Source organism: Indicator indicator, chromosome 8 (genome assembly GCF_027791375.1).
Source record: "Indicator indicator isolate 239-I01 chromosome 8, UM_Iind_1.1, whole genome shotgun sequence".
In the NCBI taxonomy this organism is placed as follows: Eukaryota; Metazoa; Chordata; class Aves; order Piciformes; family Indicatoridae; genus Indicator; species Indicator indicator.
The window spans coordinates 2,688,030-2,714,835 of NC_072017.1; the positions used below are offsets into that span (position 1 = coordinate 2,688,030).

Genomic DNA, 26,806 nt, shown 5'->3' on the forward strand with positions numbered 1-26,806 from the left:
TATTTAGTGGCTCTTTTACATAGTGATTTGCAGATTTACAAAGGAGTTTGAAGCCCTTACTACTTTTACTCCATAAGGTCCAGAAATCTTTCTCCATCCTGTACTTGAAATACCTGCAATGATGTGATATAACTAGTCAAACCTCCTGAGGAAAGAAAGTTCTGTCTATGTGACAACTCTGTTTTGAGTTTCTTTGCTGAATCTGTCAACAGGATGCCAACTCATGCCAAATTTGATACCGTTTTTGTAAATTGGGCACTTGTCCATGATGAGCTGGATTGAGGCCTAACAGTATTCTCAGGATAGGAATTTATCTTTAGATGCTACTGCTGATGCCAGATTTTTATTAATAATCATAGATCTTCTCTTGAAATAAACCCCCTTGCTTCAGACTATTTCCTGTAAATAAAGCCTGTGGGGTCAGGCTCGGTAGACTGAAGTTGTTACGGTCTATCATCATGAAGTGAGTGGCCTGAGTGTGTCACCCTCTCAGGTGTTGTGAGGAGCAGAGGTGCCTGCAGAATTGTTAGCAGTTCTCTCTCTTCATTTCAATGATTTCCTCAGCATAGCAGAGGAGCAATAACCAGGCCTTAAGCTTCTGCTGAAGAAAAAAAAAAAAAAAAAAAAAAAAATTATCTCCTGAGGAAAAGGGGAATTCTAAGATGAGGCCCTAGCCGAACTCTGCTTTTGCTTCTCTGTCATGTGCTGTGTGGCCTCAAGCTGGCTATTTAACAGCCCTGTGCCTATTACCATGTGTGTCATGTTAATAACATCAGCACTGCTCTGCCTTGGAGAAAGGCATTGGCCTCCACCTGTGCCTGAAGAGCTGCGATGCCTGCATTAAGTGTTGTATTGATGCCAGGTGCACTGTGAGGGAGCTCTTTGGCACTAAGGTGCACGGCATGGGCATGGTCCCACAGCAGCATGTGTTGTGGAAAGATAAATGTTCTCTGCATGAATGGCAACGCAATGAGCCTGCTGTGGGCAGTAGATTACTTTCCAGCCTGCTGCTCTGGGGTTTGCAAGTGCCTGGGCTCCTGTGTGCCTCAGATTAGGTAGAGAGCATGTCCCGAAGTGTAGCGTTGCTGTCGTTGCCACACATCGGTGCCGTCTCCCCACCCTGTAGCCTGCCCGCCTGATTCCTTGTGCCCGAATTTCTCAGCCCCGTCTTCACTCCAGGCCTGGCGATTCCGACACCTCCGCTTCCTCCGGGGCGACCGTCCCAGGCCGCTTGCAGCCGGGAGGCGGCGGCCGGGGCAGCCCCCGCGCCCCCTCCTCCTCCTCCTCCCCGCAGCAGCGCATTGGCTGCGGCGGCAGTCGCCCGGCCAGGCCCGCCGGGGTGCCCCGCACCGGTCACCGCCTCTGACCTTCTCTTCCCTGGCGCTGTCAGAGCGGATCAGCGGGCGCGGCGCTGCGATGGAGCGGCGAGCGGCAGAGGCAGCCGCTGGCGGAGGAGGAGAAGGAGGAGGAAGGGAGAGATTAGCGCCGTGCCGGCTGGCGCAGAGGCGCGGCTGAGCGCTCCAGCGGGAGCCCGGGGCCCCGCGGACCCTGCCAGAATCGGAGGCGGAAGGAGCGGAGATGCGGCTGCTCGGCCCGCGCTGCTGAAGCCCCGGTCACTCGCCCAGAGGAGGCAGGGCAGGAAGCTCCGTCCTTCTCGCTGCTGTGCGGGCTCAAAGGGTGTCTCAGCTGTCCCCTCCTCTTGCTTTGATTCCAGCCCCGGAGCTGAAGAAGCCGCTGCTGCCGCCGCCCCCTCTCCCTTCCTGCGCTCTTCCCACCATGAGCGGGGCTGTTTTCACCTTATAAAGATGGCGGTGTGGGATCGCTGCAACCTTTAGACTCATGACTGTCAGAAACATCGCCTCCATCTGTAATATGGTGAGTGCCGATGGGGGGCGGGGGCGGCACAGCACAGCAGCCCCTCCGGGGGCAGGCCTTGCTGCGGCTGGCGGAGGGGCGGCTGGGGGGGAGGCCCCCCCAGGGGGGCCAGGCAAAGGAAGCCGCCGCATCCCTGTCCCCGGCGGCGGGGGAGCAGGGCAGGCTGCGCCGGGCTCTGCCTGTGGGATGGAGTTGGCTGCTGGAGAGCGGCGATGTCCCGAGGAGTTTTCCCGGAACAGCCCGGGAGTGGGCCAGGGAGGGAGGGAGATGCTGAGCTGGTGCGGGGCCCTCCGGAGGAGGGTTGGCCCCCACCGGTACGCGTTTCAGACGGAGCCATAACCCACCCTTACTCCTGCCCTAGCAGTGCTTTTAAAGGACCCCAAAGTCGGGCTCTGGATCCACGTTAAGTCAGTGACCCCGTTCAAACCTCTCATGTAGGTATACTGTGGTCCCATGGGGCCAGGAGCTTCCTGGGGTGCACAGAAAGTGAGGATGTTTGATTGCCTGATAATACGCTTTTGGATGCCGATGCTAGGTACCTGTTCTGGGAAGTCTTGGCTTTAGAGCTATCAGGGTTTGGCTTGCCGACTCAGAGAGGATTGCTGTTTGTTAAGTACTCTTGAATCACTTATCTTTCTCCGAATCACACTAGGTAATTAGGAAGGAATAAGGAAACATTGGTGGTTTGGTTTGTTATGCTCAGACTTTGCCACTTTCTTTCCCACTGACATCTTGAAAGGACACTTCCTGCCTTGTGCTTGTCTCTAATTGTAATCCTAACAAACCTGGAGCAGTTGATTTGGTTTAGATTTTGGAAACTTCTTGAAGGGGGAAGGGAGAGCTCAAACTTTGTCTGTCAAAGGTTTATTAATGCAGTGAGGCTGCAATAAACTTGGCAAACGGGGGTGTTGCTGAGCACCCCAAAGCAAGGAGAAGGGAAACCTATTTCTGCACATTTTGTTGGTTTATCTGTATTTTCCCACCACGTTTCCAGGTTCTTCAAGAACAGCTATGTGCAGTTGCCAGCTTCCCTTCATGTGGTGCCCCAGCATGCTTTGTGCTGGTGGTGCCACACATTCCATTCATCTGCCCTGGAAAACAGAGCCTACCTCCAGGCTCACACAACAGGCAGAGTCCTAGAGGCTTGGCTCCTGTAGGTCAGCAGCAGTGGTCTGGGCAAGGGAGTGTGGATTGTGAGCCTGCTCCCATTCCATGTGTCCATGCTTCCACTTCAGTGGGCTTGCTCTTTTGTTTCCAAACAGAATCACAGAAGACAGGGGCATCCATCCCATGCGTAGTTCTGAATTAATCCTCAGTCCTCCCTTTGAAACACCTGCTGTGAAATTCAGAGTGAGAGGGCTGGATCTGGGGTTAAAAAAATTTAATACAAAATCCAGACCTGGGTTGAAGTCATCTGGGTGCTCACTTTTCTTCACCAACAGTGAATAGTTTTCTAAACTTTTCACTGTTAATAATTTCCAGTCCTGTGGGCCACGGGGCCAGGGATACTGCAGCGAAAGGTGGTGAGGGAACAGTACAAGACTGGTTAGAAAACCTGTGCACACTCACCTTCCTTCTGAAGCATTGTTCCCTTCTTGTGACTGATGAATGGTGAATGTGATGCTCTGTAGGCTGCAGAGGAGAGATCTGTGTGGAGAGGAGCTGGCTACTCCAAGGTGATTGTCACAGGATCACAGGATATCAGGGATTGGAAGGGACCCAAACAGATCATCGAGTCCAACCCCCTGCCAGAGCAGGACCAGGACTGTAAGACTTTGGAGTTCAGATAAAGTACTAGAGCTCTGTAATTTCTTCTTTTGTGCTTCAGACTTATATACAGTACACTTGTGTGCAGTCCTAAAGACTGAACAGATTCACAGCACAATTGATGAGGTGGTTCTAATGGTGTGCTGCTCAGCATGTTCATACTTCTAGAGCAGCCTCTGAGAAATGGAGAGGCTGAAGGGGAAGACTCAGAGCCTCACGCAGAGAAGCCAAACAAGAGCTCACAGTTCAAGGCATTTCTAGCTTGTGGGACCAGTACTGTGAGAGAAAGTGAAGTTGTTTTGATAATGATGTTTTAAACCTGCATATTCCTTGGGATCTGTCTGCTTTGCTTTTAGAGTTGTGTTGTACTGGTCACATTTAGTTTTTTCTGGGTAGCCCACAGGGACTGGAAGTTATTCTAGGGAAAAAAAATAAGTTGAGATTTTTCAGAAATCTACAAGAATTTGGGGCTTTAAGACAAATACAATTCTTGAAGCTATTTACAACACTGCATTATAGCTCCTGTACAAACATGTCCTCTTAGATGAGATGAGGTGGTGGACTTCAACTCGGTGGTCTGGAGGAGGAGAAGCTATGACAACCCTCCATGAGAATGTGATTTTGAAAGGTTAGAGATAGATAAGAAAACATTTTACCTGTAAAAAACTTGATTATTTGCATTGCCAGTTTGATGTAAGGCATCTGTTAGAAATCTACAAGACAAAGATGTTAATTCCCAGACCTTTTTTCCTGCTCTGTAACATAGAGCTTGAAGAAATGAACTGCTTAAAATTTGTGGACTAAGAAATAGATGCATAATTCTTAGGTAATAAAATATATTTTGGTAGATAATACTCCTTAATAGTATGTTTCTGAGGTTTTTAACCTGTTTGAACATAGTGAAGAAAAATCTTTTTATCTTTTACAATTTCTGTTCCACTTGGGAGTGTTCCCAGAGATGTTTTTTTTTCTTTAAGTCTTGCAAAACAAAGGAAAAAAAAGTGTGTGTGGGGGGGAAATAATTTTATTCAGTAGGGGAGAAGGAGCAGGAACAGAGACAGAGGAAGGAATTGGTCCTGAGATGCTTCTTTGAATCCAACATAGATGGTAATCCTTTCTTGACAAAGTTTGTCTTTCTCCAAGTACTTTCATGTCCTGAAGGGGAAAATCAGAGTAAAATTAGCTGAATGGATTTAGCACAACTTGCAGAGTGTATTTTTTTCATGACTTTTAAAACTTCTCATAAACAGAGATTTAGGCAGAATAATACAAGGTAAGGCAATAAAATCGGGAAGTATATTTAGATGGCTAAAGGAAAACAGAATTTTCCCTCTGAAAAGGTTAGTTATAGGCAGTTCAAGCAAGGCAACCACAATCAATGTCCTAATGATAGTTGCATCTAAACTGCCCTAGGACAATGAAGTCTCCAACTGTCCACTGAAATTCCATTTGATAAACATGTGTAACTTCTGAGGTATGTCTGTCAAATTTGGAGATTTCCAGTAGTGGTGACTACCTCATCTCTCTAGGTAGTCTACCCTGATGGTTCAGTGTCCTTATGACTGGAATATTTCTGGCTGTCTTACCTGAAATCCATGTTACCATAGTTTGAACTTGGTACTTCTCACCTGTCCACCCTTGAGACTGAGAACAGATCAGTTCCCTTCAGTAACAAACTCTGTACTTGGAAATATTGTCATGCCCTGCCTCAGCCTTTTCTGCCTTATGCACCACTGGCCTGTTCAACACTTTTTTTAGAGGTAATTCTTCTCTAGAGTTGAGTTTTTCATTTGAACTGCCTTCTTTTGGATTCTTTCCAGTTAGCTTCATCTTTCTTGAAACCTAACACTCAAAACTGGGCATAAGGTCCTTTCTTCAGTCATGGAATGGCTTAGGTTGGAAGGGACCTCAGAGATCAACCTCCCCACCATGGGCAGGGACACCTCTCAGCTGCTCATCCAATTGGTCTTGAGCACCCCCAGGCAGGAGGCAGCCACAGCCTCCCTGGGCAGTCTCTTCCAGAGTCTCACCACCCTGGTACTAAAGAACTTCTTCCTAAGATCCAGTCTAACCCTGCTCTCCTTCAGCTCCATTTCCCCTTATCATGTCTCTAGACACCCTGGTGAAAAGTCCCTCTGCAGCCTTCCTGGAGGATCCCTTCAGGTATTGGAAGGGAGCTCTAAGGTCCTCCCAGAGTCTTCTCCAGCCTGAATATTCCCATCTCCCTTAGTCTATCCTTGTAGCAGGGGTGTTCCAGCCCTTGGATCATCTTCGTGGCCTCCTCTGGACTCACTCCAACATCTCTGTGTCCTTCTCATGCTGGGGACACCAGAACTGGAGGAAGGATTGGAGATGAGGTCTCAGCAGAGCAGAGTCCAGGGACAGAATCCCCTCTCTTGCCCTGCTGCCCACACTGCTCTGGCTGCAGCCCAGCACACAGCTGCCTGCTGTGCTGCATGAGGGCACTGCTGGCTCCTGGGGAGCTTCTCAGAAATCAACACCCCCAAGTCTCTTTCTTCAGAGCTACTCTCAACCCACTCTGCACCCAGCCTGGATTTGTGCCTGGGGTTGACCTGACCCAGCTGCAGGACCTTGCACTCTGACTCACTGAACTTCAGCTTTGACTTGCTGAACCTCAGGTCTTACCACTGACAGGTTAAACAGGAAAGCTACTTTAAGAACTTTGTAGACTCTTGTCTTTGAGGCTTTCATTTTGTTGTCAACATTTATTATTGCTTTAAGTAGCACTGCATAGCTGATGCTTATTGATCTTGCACTACTGCTACAGTCCCTAGACTTTTTTTTTTTTTTTAAGAGTTATTTTCTTAGTCTGGTGTTTTCCATGCTGTACATGGAGAAGTGATTCTTCTGTTCACATGCAGAACCTTGCACTTTACCTCAGCAGAATTTCAACAGTTTTTAGAAAAACACTGTCAAAAATTGACTGTTGAAAATAATTTTGAATTCTAAACCTGTCCTGCACCATAACTGCAGCCCTCATAATGTTGAGATTTGATGAAGATATTCTTTCTCCTCTCTCCAGGTTTTCAGAGAGTATTCCAGCTGGTGCAGCTATGATGCAATTTAGAAGGTTCCTTGCCTTTATAATGCTCTGAGACACCAAATATGCAGTCTGTGTGGCCCAGACAAAAATGTTATTAAAAAAATTAGAATCTGTAAGCAAATATCAGTCTCTCTTTTCACTTGTGAGGCCGTCTCGAGGTTATGTGTTCTGAAGAAGGAAACTGGCCAATTTAAAAAAAAAAAAGTTTTGCTTCTTGCTCCAGCAAAAGCCTGAGTGCCACTAATCCAAGAACAATTTAGCTGGAAATGGAGACAGACTCATGAGTGAATACTGAGCTGCAGATTGGTAAATGTTGTCTGATCATGGAAAATTTAATGTTTTTAAAATATTGTTTATGGATTTAGATACTGAACTTTTAACACCTCACTAGAACTTCCAGTGCTTGGCTGCTTTGGGCTTTGAGAAAACCAAGTTTTGAAAGATAGATAGGTAGATAGATAGATAGATAGATAGATGTAAAACTGAATGTCTTGAACATTTGTCCTAGATTTTCAGACCTCCCAATTTTCACCCATTCCTTGGCAAACGCACAGCAAAGAGCTGAAGTTATTCATGGTATATGTAAATGTAATACTTAGATCTGTGATTATAAATAGTTTGCTGTATCCAGCAAAGAAACAAGTTAGACTTCTCCTTTCAAGCTCTTAAATTTGCCTTAATGATCAGAAAACTCTATGGAAAAAATGCACATAAATAATTTATTTAAATACATTGTCTTAAATAATTTTTTTCTTCAAAACTATGAGTAGAGAGTATTTTTTCAGTCAGCCAATATTTTTTTTTTTACTGTTTACTGTAATCCCCTATATTTTTTCACAGCATTTTCTCTTTCCTCTTTTATCTTGTGGCAGCAAAGATCCAAAATACCTCTGCTGAAAGAACAATACAACTGTTTGGTTGGTTGGTTTTGTTTGTTTTTTGAAAGAAAAGCTAATCTGGTTAAATTCAAGGAATTGCAGAATCTTAGGAGTTGGAAGGGACATCCAGAGATCATCCTGTCCAACCCCCTGCCAGAGCAGGATCACCCAGGGCAGGTCCCCCAGGAACACATCCAGGTGGGTTTTGAATGTCTTCAGAGAAGGAGATTCCACAACCTCTCTGGGCAGCCTGCTCCAGGACTCTGCCACTCTCACACTGAAAATGTTTTTCCTTGTGTTCCCATGGAACCTCCTCTACTCCAGCTTGCCCCCATTGCCCCTTCTCCTATCATTGGACATTCCTGAGCAGAGCCTGGCTCCATCCTCCTGACACTGCCCTGCACATCTTCATCACCAGCAATGAGGGCACCCCTCAGGCTCCTCTTCTCCAAGCCCAGCTCCCTCAGCCTGGCCTCACAGGGAGATGTTCTACTGCCTGCAGCAGCTCTGTGGGTCTGCACTGGACTCTTGCAAGCAGTTCCCTGAGGTCCTTCTTGACCTGAGGGTCCCAGAACTGGTCACAATATTCCAGATATGGCCTCACCTGTGCAGAGTAGTAGAGGGAGAGCAGAAACTCTCTTGACCTCCCAACCACAACCTTATAATCCCCCCCAGGATGCCATTGGCCTTCTTAGCCACAAGGGCACATTGCTGGCTCATGGTCATCCTGCTGTCCATCAGGAGTCCCAGGTCCTTTTCCCTAGGCTGCTCTCCAACAGCTCAGCCCCCAACAAACACCAGTCCATGGGGTTCTTTCCCAGATGCAGTTCAGCCACCTTGTGGGACTTACACTTTAAAAATTACAGAAACTTTTCAGTTGTGATGTTCAATACCTATGAGTTTGAAGAAGTTCACTTGTTCCAGGTACTCACCACATCTCTCCAAAAGCTGAGGCTGTCCTGAGGGATAGTTGAAGTCCAGCCCTGAGGACAGGTGCTGTCTGCTGAAAGCAGTTGCATACACACTGCATGGTGTGATATTGCTTGCTCTGCTTTGACTCTCCTTTGTGTTGCTTCTGGAGCTAAGTTAGGATTTTGTTTACGGTCATTTCCTCTCTTTTGCGTTATCCACCACTGCCATTTTGCTGGCCAGGAGGCCTTCCACATATTTCTTTATCTGCTTTCTCCCTTCCCTCCCATAAGCTGTGCCTTCTAAAATCCTGAACCTCAGGCTGCCTGGCCCTGAAGCCATTTCTATTTTTATTCTAATTTCTCTTCTACCAGCCCAGCCGTCACCCTTAGTTTGTCTTAAGTCTTCAGCTTCTCCCTTCAGGAAACAACTCTATTTCTAGTGCAGTGTTCTCACTTTCCCTGAATATTAAGGGAAAAAAAAAAACAACAAACAAACCAAAACAACCAAACTTAGTTGAGAGCTGTATATGATCTGAAGCCCTTCATCGTGGACCACCCATCTTCCTTCACGGAGCTTTTGTTCTTTACGTATTTGTTAAAATTTGTGTTTGTAAAATGGAATTTTTATGTGTTGGGTTTGGGTTGGGGTTTTTTGTTTTATTTTCTTTTTTATATTTTCTTGTGGACAGGGTACTTCTTGTCACTTCTTATTTTGTATTCTATCTTTTCATGGTTATTCATACTTTGCTTATTCGATGATACTTATTTAATAGGTTTTCCACAAGTGGCTTATGAAATGTCCCAGTTCCTTTACTCATTTACTTTAAATTAGGCACATGTGCATTTCAAGAAAGTTAGTGCCAGGGTTTTTTTCTCTATCACCCTAGAAAGTTGAGTCTGATTTATTGTCTTCTGTCTGCAGTACCTTTCATATCAGCTCCATTCCATTTCTCACCCTCTCTAGAATAATTTTATTTAAGTTATTTTGCTACATATGATATTACCAATCTAACCTGGTATCTTTCCCCTACCCCTGCACTGTTATTTTGTTTACATGCTGAAGTGCAAAGAACAGGAGGTTGGTGTTGTTTTTTGTTGTTGTTGTTGTTTTTTACTTAATCTGTTTCATGTGATGCAAAAGCACAAAATAAGCTCTTAGCAACATTATCAGAAATTTCAGCTGAAAACTGGCAGACTTATCTCTTGAAAGGCCTAGAGCAAAATAACAAGAGGGAAAAAATATAGGTCATATGGCCAGAATGGTTTTGGAGTAGTGCTTTGGTAGAAATCTTGGCTTAGCTTGAACTGACTCATGCTTGGCTGTGTTTCCAACTGTATGTTATGTCTTGGCCATTTTATAAGGGCTGAATACTGATTGCTGAGTTAAGTGGTAAAACCAACATCACAAAACAGAAGCGAGGAGTTTCTACGCTGACCTAGTTCTCCTTCTCACACTGTCTGGCCACCACAGCCACTTTGTTGCATTTCCTTCATTAAGTGTATTCTTTTAGGAAGAAGCCAGGCTCATTTACTGGCTCTATACCCTGATAAGATGAATTTGTTTGAGTCCCAGATCCCACTTTACATAGGCTCTCCTCATTTCAAGCTCTGTGCCTGCACAGCCACTCTTGCTGGCTTTTTTATGAATCATGGAATGGCTTAGGATGAAGGGACCTCAGAGATGATCTACCCCAACCTCCCTGCCTCTCCACTAGATTCAGCTGCTCAAGGCCTCATCCATCCTGGCCTTCAACACCCCCAGGGAAGAGGCAGCCACAACATTCCTGGGCAGCCTATTCCAGAGTCTCACCACCCTCCTACTGAAGAACTTCTTGCTAAGATCCAGTCTAAACCTGCTCTGCCTCAGCTTCAAGCCATTCCCCCTTGTCCTGTTGCTAGACTCCCTCATGAAGCTGGAGTAGATTCAGCTGACGCACAGAGCTCTTTATAAAACCATAGAGAATGGATTGCATTTAAAAATATTTGAGCATATTTTCACTGCAGGAGTAACCAAAATGACTTACTGGGAGTGGGAACAACCACAACCATGATTAAAACCACATTAAATAGTCATGATTGATTTTTTCTGTAGATTAACCTCAGTAGGCTGACATGCTTTCTCTATTTGATATGGTTGGTTTAAACTGAGTTCTGAATTATCTTTAACACATCTCCAATAACTTTTTTTTTCTTCCCAGTTTAAAACTGGTTTGGGTGTACAGTTTCTGGTATACTTTGGTTAGAATAACTTGCAATCGTTTCTTCTGTCATCATGTCAACTGCTTCTTTAAGGAGCCTTCATAAAGGCATATCATATATATGCAGCATGGCATGGTTGGAGTTTACTAAATCATCTTTCCAAGGTTTTTTTTTATTCCACATAAGAAATATATCCTGCTTTGTAGTATTAGATCTCTGTGCTTCTTACCTGCTTTCCTACTCTTCTTTTCCTATGAATTTAATAGTAACTTTTTGGAGACTGTAAAATAAAACAGACTGAAACTACTCTTGATATGAGAGGGCACAATTCCTGTTGAAGTCCATGGGAGTTATGTCAGCTTACCCAAAGACTGAATTTAGCCTCTCTGTTTTGTTGGGGAACCAGCACACAGTGCTTCATTTTGTATTTGCATGAGCTAAGGGCTGATTTTGGAGAGGTAAAGTGTCCTGGGTTTGAGCCACGAGCTGCTCAGGGCAACAGGATAGAAAGGTATTGTACCCCCAAGGGAGTAAACTAAACACACTCACACAGAACTGGAGGCTAAATATGAATGCTATTTACAAATATATACAGAAATAAGATAGGGATTCAGGGGGTAAAGGAATATATACACAATACATACACACTTTGGGTCAGCAATGTGCCCTTGTGGCCAAGAAGACCAATGGGATCCTGGGGTGCATTCAGAAGAGTGTGTCCAGCAGATCCAGGGAGGTTCTCTTCCTCCTTTACTCTGCCTTGGTGAGGCCACACCTGGAATATTGCATCCAGTTCTGGGCTCCCCAGTTCAAGAGGGACAGGGATCTGCTGGAGAGAGTCCAACAGAGAGCTACCAGGATGCTGAAGGGACTGGAGCACTGCCTGGAGAGGAGAGGCTGAGAGCCCTGGGGCTGTTCAGTCTGGAGAAGAGAAGATTGAGAGGGGATTTAATCAATGTCTATAAATACCTGAGGGCTGGGGGTCAAGAGGGAGGGGACAGGCTCTGCTCACTTGTGCCCTGGGATAGGACAAGGGGCAATGGATAGAAACTCCAGCACAGGAGGTTCCACCTCAACATGAGGAGGAACTTCTTCCCTGGGAGGGTCCCAGAGCACTGGAACAGGCTGCCCAGAGAGGTTGTGGAGTCTCCTTCTCTGGAGCCTTTCCAGCCCCATCTGGATGTGTTCCTGTGTGACCTGTGCTGGATTCTCTGGTGCTGCTCTGGCAGGGGGGTTGAACTCAAAGATCTCCAGAGATCCCTTCCAACCCCGAACACCCTGTTAGCCAGTGAAATTAGGCCCATCTGGGCCTACCAGACCAAAACCTTCCAACAACCTCCCCCCAGGACCAGGAGCATGCCAACCTCAGCAGGCCCAGGAGCATGCCAAACTGTTTCTCACCCCCAGGACAGGCCTCCCACGGCCTCCGTTCTCCCTAAGCCGCCCTGCCCCTCACCACGCTAGGCCAAAACTGTGTAGCATGAAATTTGCTGCGTCAGGCCTGAGCCTCCCCCACACTACCACAGAGGAGCAGAGAGAGGGAGGAAAAGAGCAAGAACTGCCTGTGATGTCCATTGATACAGAGAGATGCAGGGTGATGGGAATGAAATAACAAAGATCACACTTTCCTGTGTCCACCCCCTTGTCCTCTCTGCTACTTCAGGAGGACTTTCTCTCTGTGGTGGAACATGCAGCTCTTCATGTACTCAGTGAAAATAAGGGGGAGGTGGCTGGGGGATAACCACGTTGTTGTGACATCTTCACTTCTAATCAGTCATCACTACAGTATCCAGATCAGGCCAGCTCCACCACTAAGTAGTTTTGTTGGCTCCTGTGCCAGTTTTGCTTGCCCATTAGTAAGACAGAGCTATCTTGGCTAGCTGTAGCTGAAAGGGAAAAAAAATTACTTTGTCTTGATGCCAGCCACAATTTTATTTTAGAATCTTAATATTCTAAATAATTTATTCTTTCCTTTTTCTTCTTCTTTTTTTGTTGTTGGGTTTTTTTTGTTTGTTTTGTTTTGTTTTGTTTTGTTTTGTTTTTAATATATATATAGGGCACCAATGCCTCTGCTCTGGAAAAAGACATTGGCCCAGAGCAGTTTCCAATCAATGAACACTACTTCGGATTGGTCAATGTAAGTACCATTTACATACAGAGCCATGCTTATGATTTTACTTGAATTTCACTTTCTTCTTTTGCTTTAAGGTAGGATAGTCTCTTCAAAAATAACAATAAAAAAAAGAGGGCTGTTTATGTTTCAATTTCAGGCAAAGCTGGTTGCAAAACTGTGTCTGTGTTTGTAGATAGCTTCCTACGCCTCCAGAATAAAAAAACAATTTACTGTTCTCTGAATGTTTCCAGGGATTAGAACTTACACTTAAATAAAGTTAAAAGTCTATTTTAGCTATGAAATGCGAGGGAGGAAGTGATGGAAATCACTGCTTTCTGTACAGCAGTCTGCACTGTACCCAGAGAGAGCCTGGGGACTCTCTTAGGAAGAGCTTTTTTGATCTGACTAAGGAGAGAATGAATGCGAAGTGTGCTTAGTCACTTGTTTATTCCTATATAAATAAAATAGGTGCAGGAATTCTTTCCAGCCTGCTACAGGCAGTAAGATAGAGCCCAGCAAGAGTACATTAATATATGAAAACAAGCTTAATGAGATTCACTGCAATCAATACATCTCTTGCAAGTGGAAACTTTTCCTTTGCATCCTAGTTAATTTAGGACATCCCGGGGTGGGAGGGAAGGGGGTTCTGCGAAGCTTGGGGTGGGTGTGAAAATAGATGGTGAAGTGGCTGGTACGTGACAGGGGCAAGGAAGCAAGAAGTTGAATGAAGCAATCAGTTTTATTCTGCTGCAGAGGGTTTAAGATGCTTTTGTTTTCATTTGCCATGGCAGTTTGGGAACACCTGCTACTGTAACTCCGTGCTGCAGGCGCTGTACTTCTGCCGGCCGTTTCGGGAGAATGTATTATCATACAAGGCCCAACAGAAAAAGAAGGAAAACCTCTTGACTTGCCTGGCAGACCTTTTCCACAGTATTGCTACTCAGAAGAAGAAAGTTGGAGTTATTCCACCAAAGAAGTTCATATCAAGGTTACGAAAAGAGAACGGTAAGTGTGAAACTGGAATCCACTTAGACGTTCACACATCCATCAGGAAAGGATAATAAATATTGAGGCAATGTGGTCACATTGATCAGATGGGATCCTGGGGTGCATTAAGAGGAGTGTGTCCAGCAGATTAAAGGAAGTTCTCCTCCCCCTCTGCTCTGCCCTGGTGAGGCCACACCTGGAATATTGCATCCAGTTCTGGGCTCCCCAGTTCAAGAGGGACAGGGATCTACTGGAGAGAGTCCAACAGAGAGCTACAAGGGTGATAGAGGGACTGGAACACTGCCTGATGAGAGGCTGTTTAGTTTGGAGAGGAGAAGACTAAGAGGGGATCTAATAAATGTGTATGAATGTCTGAGGGCTGGGTGTCAGGAAGGACGAGACAGTCTCTGCTTATTTGTGCCCTGTGACAGGACAAGGGGCAATGGATGGAAACTCCAGCACAGGAGGTTCCACCTCAACATGAGGAGGAACTTCTTCACTGTAAGGGTCCCAGAGCACTGGAACAGGCTGCCCAGAGAGGTTGTGGAGTCTCCTTCTCTGGAGCCTTTCCAGCCCCATCTGGATGTGTTCCTGTGTGACCTGTGCTGGATTCTCTGGTGCTGCTCTGGCAGGGGTGTTGAACTCAAAGATCTCCAGAGGTCCCTTCCAAGCCCTAACATCCTGTGATCTCATGATCCTGAGATGCTGAGGTTAGATTTGTAAATTGCTTTGAGTACAATTAGGGGTTTAAATATTAATATTTTAGTGTCTGTATACGTGATATTATACTTGAAATAACCATGCCAGGTTTCCTAAGTTCCTAGAGGTGCGTGACTTAATTGATGTTTCACAGCATGGTGGGACAGACAGCACTGGATAGTGAGCAAGGTTGGCAATAGGGTGACATTCTGCTGCAATTTTTTTTTGGTGGAGCATGGGAGAAACAAACATTATGGGCAGCTGTCAGTATAGGAACTGTGTGAGCTAGGAGTGCTACAGGCACCCTGGAGGACAGGTAGCTGTGTGTATGTGAGGATGCTCAGTGCACTACACGTCAAGTGTTGCTCATGTTCTTAGTGGTGGGTAGGGTTTTACCAGGCCCTTTCTGAGCAGCAGGCAGGCAAGGGCATATGCTTAATCTTGGAGTGGTTCTAAGGTATATGAGGAACACAATGGAATAGGGATTTGTATCAGTGTGGGTAGTGTGCTTAGGAGCAGGGGAGCTTTGAATGAAGAGACAAAGAACAAGTCAAACACCTGGGAGGAATTGATTCCTGGTGACAGCATATGAATAGGCAGAATGCTCGTTCCAGAGCAGGCTTTTGGAAGGGTGACAAAGCAGAGTCATGTAGTCATAAATGCCCCCACGCTGTTGGGGATCACTTTTAGGGGCTGGATCTTATGTTTTCAGCTTTTTTAAAATGGGGACCAGACTCAGGGTGTATTAACCTACTTATATTTCCGGGCTAGACACTACAAAGCTGAAAGAGCTGTGCAATATTTTCTGAGGCAATCCACATGAGGTTTTTCAGGAGCAGGGGGATAAAAATACACATTTCTTGGGAATGCAGATTGGTTTTGCTTCAGTATGGTGGGCAAATCAAGCCTTCATTGGAGAAGATTGTATTAAATCACCACTGATACTATCCCTTCCTCCTGCAAGCATTTCTTATTGAAGAGAACAAGTCTGTACTCACAGACTTGTGTGTGAAAAAACTAGCTTCATTAGATGGTTTTATTATTACTGCTTGAGGTGAGTTAGCCTTGGCTGGTGCCTACCAAGCTGGACTCTCACTGCTCTTCTCAGCAGAACAGGGGGAGGAAATAAAATGCATTGAGACAGGCAGTTGGATTTAAAAAAGTCAAAGGCTGAATGCAGAAGCAAAACAAACCCAAAGGAGATCTATTCTGTGCCTCCCAACAGCAGATGATTTTCAGCCACTCCCTGGGAAGCAGGACCTTCATATGCTTAGGAATTGTTTAGGAAGACAAATGTCTTCCTAATGAGTGTGGGCCCCCCTAAATCCCTTCTCTTAGCTTTTATTGCTGAACACAAAGTCACACAGCATGCAGTATCCCTTTGGTCAGCTGTCCCAACTTCTTACCCACCCACCAGCCTTTGGCAAGGGGGTTAGGGGTAGGGTTGGAGAGACGGCTTCAGATTCCCCAGCCACATGTCTTACTGTCCAAGCTGTGATGTTCCGAAGTGTCTGAGGGACTTAGAATATATGGGTGAGCATCAGTGCTGCCTAAAGCTAAGCCTCTGGTTTAAGGAATTAATTTAGGATGAGTCAACCTCTTGCTTTCTTCACTGACTATGGTGGGAGCCTACACAACCAGCTCCACAGGAGACCCTTTCAGACAGCTAAAGTTAGACTAGAATAAATCTTCCCCCAATGCAGCTTCAGTGAAGACAGCATGACTGCAAAATTGCTCTTCTTTGGCATGATTCTAAATACTTTGTTGAGCAAGGACCACTGCCTGTGCACCCTCAGCAAGTCTGCTGATGACATCAAGCTGTGTGGTGAAGTGGACTCACCTCAGGGAAGGGCTGGCACCCAGTAGGATCTTGACAGGTGTGAGAAGAGGGCCAGTGACAACTGCATGAGGTTCAACAAGTCACAGTGCAAGGTCCTGCATCTGGATTGGGCCAGTTGCAGGCACAAATCCAGGCTGGATGCAGAGTGGGTTGAGAGTAGCTCTGAAGAAAAAGACTTGAGGGTGTTGATTGCTGAGAAGCTCCCCAGGAGCCAGCAGTGCCCTCATGCAGCACAGAAAGCAAATCATGTCCTGAGCAGCATCAAGAGGAGTGTGGGCAGCAGGGCAAGAGAGGAGATTTTGCCCCTTTGGTCTGTTCTGGTGAAACACCACCTCCAATATTGCCTCCAACTCTGCTGTCCCCAGCATAAGAAGGACACAGAGCTGTTGGAGTGAGTCCAGAGGAGGACATAAAGGTAATCCAAGTGTTGGAGCACTTCTGCTATGAGGACAGACTGAGGGAGCTGGGGGTGTTCAGCCTGGGAGGACTGCTTAGAGCTGCCTTCCAATACCTGAAGGGATCCCCCAGGAAGGCTGTCTCTAGAGGGACTTCTCATCAGGGTGTCTAGAGGCAGGACAAGGGGGAATGGTTTGAAGCTGAGAGAGAGCAGGGTTAGACTGGATCTTAGGAAGAAGTTCTTCAGTACAAGGGTGGTGAGACACTGGAGCAGGCTGTGCAGGGAGGTTGTGGCTGCCATCTCCCTGGGGGTGTTCAAGGCCAGGCTGGATGAGGCCTTGAGCAGCTGAGTCTAGTTGAGAGGTGTCCCTGGGCATGGTGGGGAGGTTGGAGGAGAGCCTGAGCCATTCTATCATTCTGTGATTAGAAAGAAACAATGCCTTTGCCTTATACTTTTGAGGGAAAGCATATACCTAGCTTTAGAAACCTCAACTCTCTTCTTCCCAGATCTCTTTGACAACTACATGCAGCAGGATGCACACGAGTTCCTAAACTACCTGCTCAACACCATTGCAGACATTTTGCAGGAGGAGAAGAAACAGGAAAAGCAAAACGGGAAGCTGAAAAATGGCAACATGAACGAAGCTGAAGAGAACAACAAACAAGAACTCACCTGGGTGCATGAGATTTTTCAGGGAACACTGACTAATGAAACTAGATGTTTGAACTGTGAAACAGTAAGCACTGGGACAGATTGTTGGGGTTGTTTGGGGTTTTTTTATGGGTTGTTGCCCATTAATAGGTAGATACATTTTATATATATAAATATATGAATCTTTTCAGACATCTGAGAGTTGTGGATATTCCTGTAGACTTTACTTCTTGAAGTGAGTATATTCTTTTCTAAAAATATATTTTCCTTTTTTTTCTTAAGCATGACTTGGCTAATCTATGCCAACTCTTGCTGCCCCTAGTACATATCTTTAAAGTTAAAATCCTTTCCTTCTTACTGTTCCTTTGGGAGAAGATGCTCAGATCCCTGTTCCATGAATAAGTGAAATGTTAAGATTAATTTGTTTTAATTCAGCCCTAAGAAAGTGAGTGGCATACAGATTTGTTATTAGCAAACCAGTATTTTCTAAAGGATGCTGTCAGTTGAAAGCATGAGTGAAAATTAGTTCTAGTTAGGAAACCTGATTGCAAGTTTTCTATTGATTTCTGTGGTTTCCAATCACATAGAAGTTTCTCTCTGTGAGGTTGAACTGTGAAAGAGGACAGACAGGAAAAGAATCTGGTTTAGGGGGAGAAATGACACCAGCTTTCCAAAAAGGTTGGAATTAACCTCACCTAACCTTTGCTGTGTCAAATGTAAGTATTCAAGGATTGAAGTAGTTTTCTCAGCTCCTTCTGTAGATGATGGAGATTGCAAAGGAGGTCCTGCAGGAAGCTCTCTCCATCTGTCTCTAGGTTCTTTCAGGAGACAGAACATTTTTAGCAGCATCAGGTATTGTACTTCAGAAGGCAGAGTGTCCTGGCTCTGTGGTGTTACTGAGTTGTTGCAGTTAGTGCTGCAGCCATGCTGTGAACTGGGCCAGCCAACTGATCTGGCCTAAGAATAAGGTGCTTGTAACTCAGTACTGCTACCAAGGACTTCCACTAAAGGAAATGGAAGTTGAGGTTATCTGTATTAAGATGGGATAAGGTGCCCAGAGAAGGTCTCTTCAGACAGCAAGCTCACGTTAAATTTCTAACTGTAGACTGCTGAATTTAGGTGAGATAAACCATACCCAGGGCCTAAAAGAACATGTTCTGGTGTTTCTGATCATCAAGAATAGCTCTATAGCTCAGTACTCCAAGGAAATGTGACTTACCCACCAATTTGGGTCAGGGGTAAGGTGAGGAAAGAGATACAGTGGTAGTCAACATGAAAAAAGGAGTTGGACCGAGTTTGGAACAAGCTTGTATGAGTGAAAACATGAGAGAGAGATTGGAAATTAATCTGCCTCAATTATAAAAACCCAAGTAAGAGTAACAAGCTAAAAGCAATGAAAGGTCAGTTATAAATAATTCTACCAAACTTCTTTAAACAACGAGGCCTAATTCTGAATGAATATCCAGTGTTTACTCAGACAAAACTGTGCTGAATTCAGGGTATGTCCCTGGGCAACAGCAAAACTGCACAACACTCTGTTTGTCACTCAGAGTGATCAAGCTTTATGGGAAAGCCAGTGCTAGGGAGTGCTGGTGTAGGAAGACCTACCTGAGGCTTCCTGGGAATGCAGAAATACCCTGTGTGCTACTCAGGATACTTCTCCAGTTTGTTTTTTCTTGTAATATTGTACCTTGAAATCTTTGGGGGATAGTGAAGTGGATTAAAAGGTGTTCCTCTGTGAAAATATTCCTATGTAGTACACAAAGAGTCAGTTAGTGCTTATGCTCACAAAGAGTGCAGTTTGAGTCTGGGTTTCCAGCTGCCTTTAGTTCTGATCTGTATCCTGGCTCTAATGAGCTCACCATCCCCTTTCAGTGAATATTTCATGTGTTGAAGTCAGTAGCAAACTTCCTTCCTTCTTTGTGGTGTTCAGATGAAACACTGCACCTGCCAAAGGCTTTTCCAGGCTGCCCAGGGAGGTTGTGGCTACTTCTTCCCTGAGAGTGTTCAAGGCCAGGCTGGATGAGGCCTTGAGCAGCTGAGTCTAGTTGAGAGGTGTCCCTGCCCATGGTGGGGTGGTTGGAGGAGATGATCTTTGAGGTCCCATTCAATCTAAGCCATTCTGTGAGGTATTTAACCTCTTTCTTCCCCATGAGGGTGGTGAGACACTGGCACAGGTTGCCCAGGGAGGTGGTGGAAGCCTCATCCCTGGAGGTTTTTGCAGCCAGGCTGAATGTGGCTGTGAGCAACCTGCTGTGGTGTGAGGTGTCCCTGCCCATGGCAGGGGGGTTGGAACTGGATGAGCTTTGAGGTCCCTTCCAACCCTGACAATTCTATGATTCTATGATTTAGATATATGGCATTTTACTAAGTCTTTCTTTCACTGTTTTTTTTTTTTTTTATTTGACAACAGGTTAGTAGCAAAGATGAAGATTTTCTTGACCTGTCTGTTGATGTGGAGCAGAACACATCAATTACACACTGTCTAAGGTAAATGAGTGCATCTCTTTGGCAGGTAGCTCGCTCTGGCTTTGATAAATTTTCCAAGTCTGGTAGGTACAGAAAAGAGAAGTAGAATAGCACTGGGATTTGAGGTTTCCTGGTGAGGCAGAAGAAAAAAAAAGCTGTAAACTGGCTGTTTCCTCTAATAGCAAAATATGCATTGAGGCCTTGGTTTCTCTTTCAATGTATGTGTTTGAAAGAGGGAAAAAAATAATCTCTTGAGGGAAATAATTGATTGCCTTGTCAGCTGGAAAAATTGCTGCAGAATGATAATTGGGCTTCAAAGGGATTTAAATGTGCTTAACTTTAAGCTTCTGCTCAAGTGCTTTGTTGATTAGGACTTATGTGCATGTATTAAAAGTTAAGTGTGTGCTTTGCAGGGTGAGTGCTAAAGTCCCTACAGGCTGGAAGTTTTCAGAAGTCTTTCCTGCCAGAGAAGTTTCTTATTCTGTGTCCCATCCTAAAATGACAGGGAGAAGTCTTTTATTCTGAGTTTCACCTCTGCTCCTAGTACATTCCTAAATATTAAACAAATACCTCAGAGATCAAAACAATTTTCAGTCTTACACGGAGGATCATTCTCAGTGATTTAAAAGATCTGGAGTTTTAACAGTGATGCAAGAAACTAATACTTAGATTTAAGGCACTGTGCTGCTGCCCTAAGGTAATGGTTTCTCAGTTGGTCATTATTCTTTCAAACTCCAGAATTGCTCCCAAGTTTGAAACTGCATTTAACAGTTATTCTGGAATGCCTAGGAAGGTTTGCTGGCACCTCACCCCAAACTCAGAGTCACAGAAAGAGAAAGCATATTCCTGACTCAGAATGCAGTGATTGCTCTGTGGATACCATATCTCCATGAAGCAATTTCTGTTACATTTTGAAGTGCTAGATCCAGTCATTTTTTTTCCCCTTCTCAGCTTCTGTAGGACATTGCAGCAATCCTTACCCCCCTAGCAGTTCCCTATGCTGTTCAAAGTCAATGTGAAATCATACTACCATGCAAGGAGGCATCTTCTGAGCTCCTTTCCAACCTGAGAACTGGCTGTCTTCTCTAGGTCTCTGCTCATGTTCATTGCTCTTCAGCCTTCTCTCCAACTGAGCCTCTCTCTCTTGAACTGCAGCTGCTGAAAATTAGGGCCAGTACTCCTGTAGAGATCTACTCAATCATGACACATCCCAGTGTAGTATCTGCCTTTACTCCAACAGCATGATGTGCATTTTGAAGTCATAGAATCATAGAATGGTCCAGGCCAGAAGGGACCTCCAAAGCTCATCCAGCCTGACCTCCAAGCAGTCAGCAGGGACATCCCCAACTAGGTCAGGTTGCCCAGAGCCCTCTCGAGCCTCACCTTGAATATCTCCAGGGATGAGGCCTCAACTACGTCCCTGGGCAACCTGTTCCAGTGTTCCATCACCCTCATAGTGAAGAACTTCTTCCTGATATCCAATCTAAATCTGCTCTTCTCTAGTTTGAAGCCATTGGCCCTCATTCTGTCACCACAGGCCTTTGCAAACAGTCTCTCCCCATCCTTCCTGTAGACCCCCTTCAGGTACTAGAAGGTTGCTATTAGGTCTCCCCAGAGCCTCCTTTTCTCCAGGCTGTCCAACCATTGTTCCTTTGGAAATAAAGGGAAGCAAAAATCCCAGTTTTATTTTTCCTTCGAGTGGGAAGCAGGGGCAGATATTTACAGATTAAAAGAGGGGAGTCATCACCTCTCATCTCTTCTGCTTGTCTCCCACTCTAGCAGTGTGCCTACCTCTGTTTAGAAAACAGATCTGCAGTTAGAATATGGCTTTCCTCTCGTTGTTCTGTGCCATGACACATTATTCACTACATTGTGCTCTGGTGGTTTCTCTCAATAGGAGCAGCCAAGTTAGTTCTCTTTTTGCAAACTTTGCTGTTTCCTTTTTTCTTGGTTGTTTTGTGTGTGTGTGTGTGTGTGTGTGTGTGTGTGTCTGGTTTTGGTTTGGTTTGTTGGTTTTATTTTTTTTTTAGCAACTGCTTTGCTGTGTCCTTTAAGTGCTACTGCATTGAAGAGGTGAAGTTGATAGCAAGTAGACTCAATTTCCTTGCCTCTGCAGATTAATGCTCTTTATAGTTAGTTCTGTAGCTTTTTGAGAATTAAAATGTCCATGTGTACACAAGAGGTCCAAAGAGTACAAGCCTCTGGCATAGTCTGACACCACAGGGTAGCCAACTGGGCCTGAAGCAGTAGAAGTCTAGTAACAAGTGTAGTACACACACATGACTTTTATTTCCACTAGGAGCTGCAGTTTACTGGTCCATTGGAGTCTGACTTTTAAGTAGTCCAGTTGTGCTTTTCTTTTTTTATTCCAAGAATTCTTTCTGTGTAAGAAGACTCAAACGTATCTTATAGAAGAACACTTCAAAGGTAGCTGTTTGAGGATGAGAGTTATTTGAAGCTCTTCCATTCTGCAAGTAATGAAAAAAAAAAACCCAACTGGATGGACTGAGCAGCTACACCCAAGTCTAGGCAGGCCCTTGGCATGTAAGATGTCCCATGCTGAGGTACCTGACCAGCCACCTGTATCATGAAGGGCCCCAGCTCCTCATGCATAGCAGCTAGATATCTGAAGTCCCTTTGCAAGCCCCAGTACAGTTGCTTTAGATGTTTTGGAAAACTGGTTTCAGTGCAGAGAGAATTTCATCTTCTGTGTGTGTCTTTTCAGGATCCCATTTCATCAGCCCAAGTGGGGCAAAAGGGTTAAGATCCTTTAAGAACTGATGGTTTTATTTACTTACAGAGACTTCAGTAACACAGAGACCTTATGTAGTGAACAGAAATACTACTGTGAGACTTGCTGCAGTAAACAAGAGGCACAGAAAAGGTAAGTGAAGAGCTGACTGTTTCCCTCCTGGGCTCTGATAAACCTCCTCCTTGCTATTGTATCCTGGCCTGCATCAAGAGGCGTGTGGCCAGCAGGTCAAGAGAGGGGATTCTGCCCCTTTGCTCTACTCTGCTGAGATCCCACCTCCAATACTGCCTCCAGTTCTGGTGTCCCCAACATAAGAAGGACACAGAGATGATGGAGTGAGTACAGGGGAGGCCACAAAGATGATCCAAGGGCTGGAGCACCTCTGCCATGAGGACAGGCTGAGGGAGCTGGGGATCTTCAGCCTAAAGAAGACTCCACAGGGACCTTAGAGTTGCCTTCCAATAGCTGAAAGGATCCTATAGGAAGGCTGCAGAGGGACTTTTCATCAGGGTGTCTAGAGACAGGACAAGGGGGAATGGTTTGAAGCTGAGGGGGAGCAGGGTTAGACTGGGACTTAGGAAGAAGTTCTTCAGTAGGAGGGTGCTGAGACTCTGGCACAGGCTGCCCATGGAGGTGGTGGCTGCCTCCTCCCTGGGGGTGTTGAAGGCCAGGCTGCATGAGACCTTGAGCAGCTGAGTCTAATTGAGAGGTGTCCCTGCCCATGGTGGGGAGGTTGGAATAGATGACCTCTAAGGTCCCTTCCAACCTGAGTCATTCTGTGAGTCTCTGATTTATTGTGTTTAGGTATGTAGAAGCTTTACAGCCCAGCTGCATTCCCTGTGTGGGCCAGATTCAAGGTATACCTGTGACTTCAGCCAGAAGTTACTGCTAGTTGTCTGCTGTTACTTACAAGAAGCTTTTATAAAGCAAACCTGTCCTCATTAATGAAGGCCAGAATGGCTCTGAACCAGTCAGGTCTTTATCATATGCATTCTGATGGTTTCACAGGATGAGAGTGAAAAAACTGCCAATGATTCTTGCCTTACACCTCAAGAGATTCAAGTACATGGAGCAGTTGCACAGGTACACCAAGCTGTCCTACCGTGTGGTGTTCCCCCTGGAGTTGCGTCTCTTCAACACCTCTGGGGATGCTGTCAACTTGGATCGAATGTACGACCTGGTAGCTGTTGTTGTTCACTGTGGAAGGTGAGAAGCTTTCAGGTATACCTTGGGCTATTGCCAGACATATGCCAGACAAAACATGGGGAGAGCAGGAGGGAAAACAAACCCTGCTGCTGCACCACCTTCCCTATGTCTTGGCCTGAACCTCTTAGGCACCCTCCCTCACTGTGAATCTGTACTTGTTTAAAAAGTGATGTCTCAAGCCTTCAGAAGTCACAAGACTGGCTGAAATTAATGGAGCTCTCTCCTTCCTCAGCAGCCAGGACTCTGTGAGGGCTTGACACTGCTAGCACTGCTAGATCAGCTGGGGCTGCTGTCAAGGCAATGAAAATGATAGTTCTAATAAAGCCTCTCACACCTGGGGTATTGTCAACTATGAAACAGAAAAATCCTTGGTGCTCCAGGAGCACAGCTTGGTTCTCCCTCTTCTCAAAGGCTATGTAACTAAAGATTCACGGTTGATATCAAACAATTGTCCTCCTTAAGTTTAGTTTATAGTGTTTGAAAAATATTTGCAATGGCTGATGCCTGCCACAAGCAATTTGGGAAGTGTTCTGTAGGTTAATTTCCAGATGGGCATGGCAGAGGTGAAACAACCTTTCCAACAAATCAGTGCCTGTCTCCTGTACCACCAGGGGTGTTTGCTATGTTCTTGATTAAAGCAGTAGAACATCTTCCTTAGGAGGAGAGACTGAGGGAGCTGAGGGCTCTGTAGCTGGAAGAGAAAGAGGCTGGGGGGGTTGTGACCTCATTGCTGTTGATAAAGATGTGCAGGGTGAGTGCCCAGAGGATGGAGCCAGGCTCTGCTGGGTGATGCCCAATAACAGCACAAGGGGCACTGGTGGAAGCTGAGGCATAGGAAGTTCCATGGAAACAGAAGAAGAATTTTTTTCCCTGTGAGTGTGACAGAACACTGGAGCAGGCTGCCCAGGGGGGTTGTAGAGTCTGCTTCTCTGGAAATATTCAAACTTGCTTGGATGTGTTCCTGTGTGACCTGCTCTAGGTGATCCTGCTCTGGCAGGGGGATTGGACTGGATGATCTTCTGAGGTCCCTTCCAATCCCTAATGTTCTCTAATTCATATCAGTTATATTTCAGTCCTTGAGCATGTAGAAATGTGGCTGATCAAAATGGACTCATTACCTTCTAATATTTTGGGGGTTGTGCTTTTTTTGTTTTGCTTTCTAGTGGACCCAATCGGGGGCATTATATTACTATTGTGAAGAGTCATGGATTTTGGCTCCTCTTTGATGATGACATTGTAGAGGTCAGTATGCTGAAGGCCACAAGCACAGCTTTTTGTCTTCATGTTCTCTATTGGAAGTTCAAAATCTGATCCAGATCTGGGTATAGAGTAGCAGCCTGCAAAACCACAGTTTGACTGTAATGTGACGTTTAGCTCAACTCTGTTAGAAAGTAAGAGTGCAAACAAAATCATTAATCCTGTAGATTTCACTCTGTCTGTTTTCAGGCATTTTTAGTGTTAGTCCTCAAGAGCTTATTTTTTAACATTTTCTAGATCTACTAACATAAATTGAATTCATTAAAACCTCCAGGAACTATGTTGCAACCCTTGGCAACATCACTTGTCAAAATTGGACTGTGTAAAGCTAGCACTGCTGGAGAATGTTCTTTGTTGAACCACTGAGAAGTTACAAGGAAGTCTGGATTCTGCAGCCAGTCTGGGTTTGTCTGAATGTAAACTGGAGCAAGATCTGGCCCCCAGCTATTGCAGATTCTGTCTCAGCATTCTGTAATTCATTCTAAAGCAAACCCTCTATGTCATTGTGGCATCTTGGCAAAACTGAAGCCTGGAGTCTGATTGCCCAGCAGTAAGAAAGTAAACAGTGGGACATTGGTTAGGGCATGTCTGGAAGAGAGTTTCTGGGAATTTCAGATGGTCACATTTATGTGTTTGCACCATGTTCAGTGCCACATTCCAAGAAGTCTCTCTGTTATTGGAAAAAGCCTAATTCAGTTATTAGATTCACCAAGACAAACATTCCTATTGACACCCCTGCTCACGGCAGGGGGGTGGAGTAGGTGACCTTTGGATGTCCCTTCCAACCCAAACCATTCTATGACTTCCATGATGAGAGCAGTAGAGCTCAGCTTAAGTCATGGCCAGAATTTGCTAAGTGCTACCTTGAAACACAGAACCAAATTTTTGTGTTTCTGCAGCAATTTAATCCATTTTTCCTATTTCTTTTTACCTAATAGTAAAAAAAAAAAAATAAAACAACCCATTTCATTGCTTTCACAGAAAATAGATGCTCAAGCTATTGAAGAATTCTATGGCCTGACATCTGATATATCAAAGAATTCAGAGTCTGGCTATATTTTATTCTATCAGTCAAGAGAGTGACTTGGCGACCGGTGACGCTTACGCACAACACTGCTGCAACCAGAGGAAGCTGCTGGGCCTCCCTGAACTGACTTCTCCATCTTGTCCGGCTGAACAAGGATCCACTCTGTCTCCTACCCCATGGTCCATGTGATAACTGACCAGAACCATCCGTTTTTGACAGGCAGAACTTTGTCTTGGGGAGGGAGGGGGGCAGGGAGGGAGTTGTTTGTAGTTTTTAAGTCTGAATGAGAAAACCTAATTGCAGCCAGATTTTAGTGGAATTTCTATGGACTAACATTTACAGATAACAAGATTTGGATGTCAACTATTACAATCCAATCCAACTAGAGTAGGATTTTTCTATGGAAGTGGTCATTGCATTTAGGGCAAAACTGTTTCTAAATAGCTCTTGCGGTGTGTTGATTTAAAGCATTCCTTTAAGTACATCCTGTCATATACTTACCCACTTGAAGTGTAAAGAAAAAACCAACAAACCCAAATCTGTTTTATGGTGACTGGAATTATGGTGGTATAGGGGATTTTTTTTTTTAATGTATTACTGTAAGAGAGGTTCTTCCAAAATAATTTTAATCTTTGGGTTGTTAAAAACCTGGCAATGCATAACCTCAGGCCAAAAAAAAAACCCAAAAAACAGAGAGGGATTTAAATGACAATG

At 45.1% G+C, this 26,806-nt stretch overlaps 1 protein-coding gene across 4 annotated transcripts; it reads left to right on the plus strand.

Annotated features, from left to right (window-relative positions):
* The first annotated feature begins 1,675 nt into the window (after positions 1 to 1,675).
* USP46 (ubiquitin specific peptidase 46) lies at positions 1,676 to 26,323 on the plus strand. 4 transcript variants are annotated; one of them, XM_054382873.1, is made up of 10 exons: positions 8,303 to 8,327; positions 10,802 to 10,824; positions 12,751 to 12,831; positions 13,599 to 13,812; positions 17,237 to 17,466; positions 19,795 to 19,871; positions 22,651 to 22,734; positions 23,611 to 23,808; positions 24,972 to 25,050; positions 26,047 to 26,323. In XM_054382873.1, exons 1-10 carry the CDS (start codon positions 8,303 to 8,305, stop codon positions 26,146 to 26,148), a joined length of 1,113 nt encoding a protein of 370 aa, XP_054238848.1. In that variant the 3' UTR covers positions 26,149 to 26,323. The 4 variants fall into 4 exon arrangements, with proteins under 4 accessions (XP_054238847.1, XP_054238850.1, XP_054238846.1 ...); XM_054382872.1 differs by lacking the exons at positions 8,303 to 8,327; positions 10,802 to 10,824 and adding an exon at positions 1,676 to 1,875; XM_054382875.1 differs by lacking the exons at positions 8,303 to 8,327; positions 10,802 to 10,824 and adding an exon at positions 1,676 to 1,875 and having other exon boundaries at positions 17,306 to 17,466.
* The last annotated feature ends 483 nt before the right edge of the window (positions 26,324 to 26,806 follow it).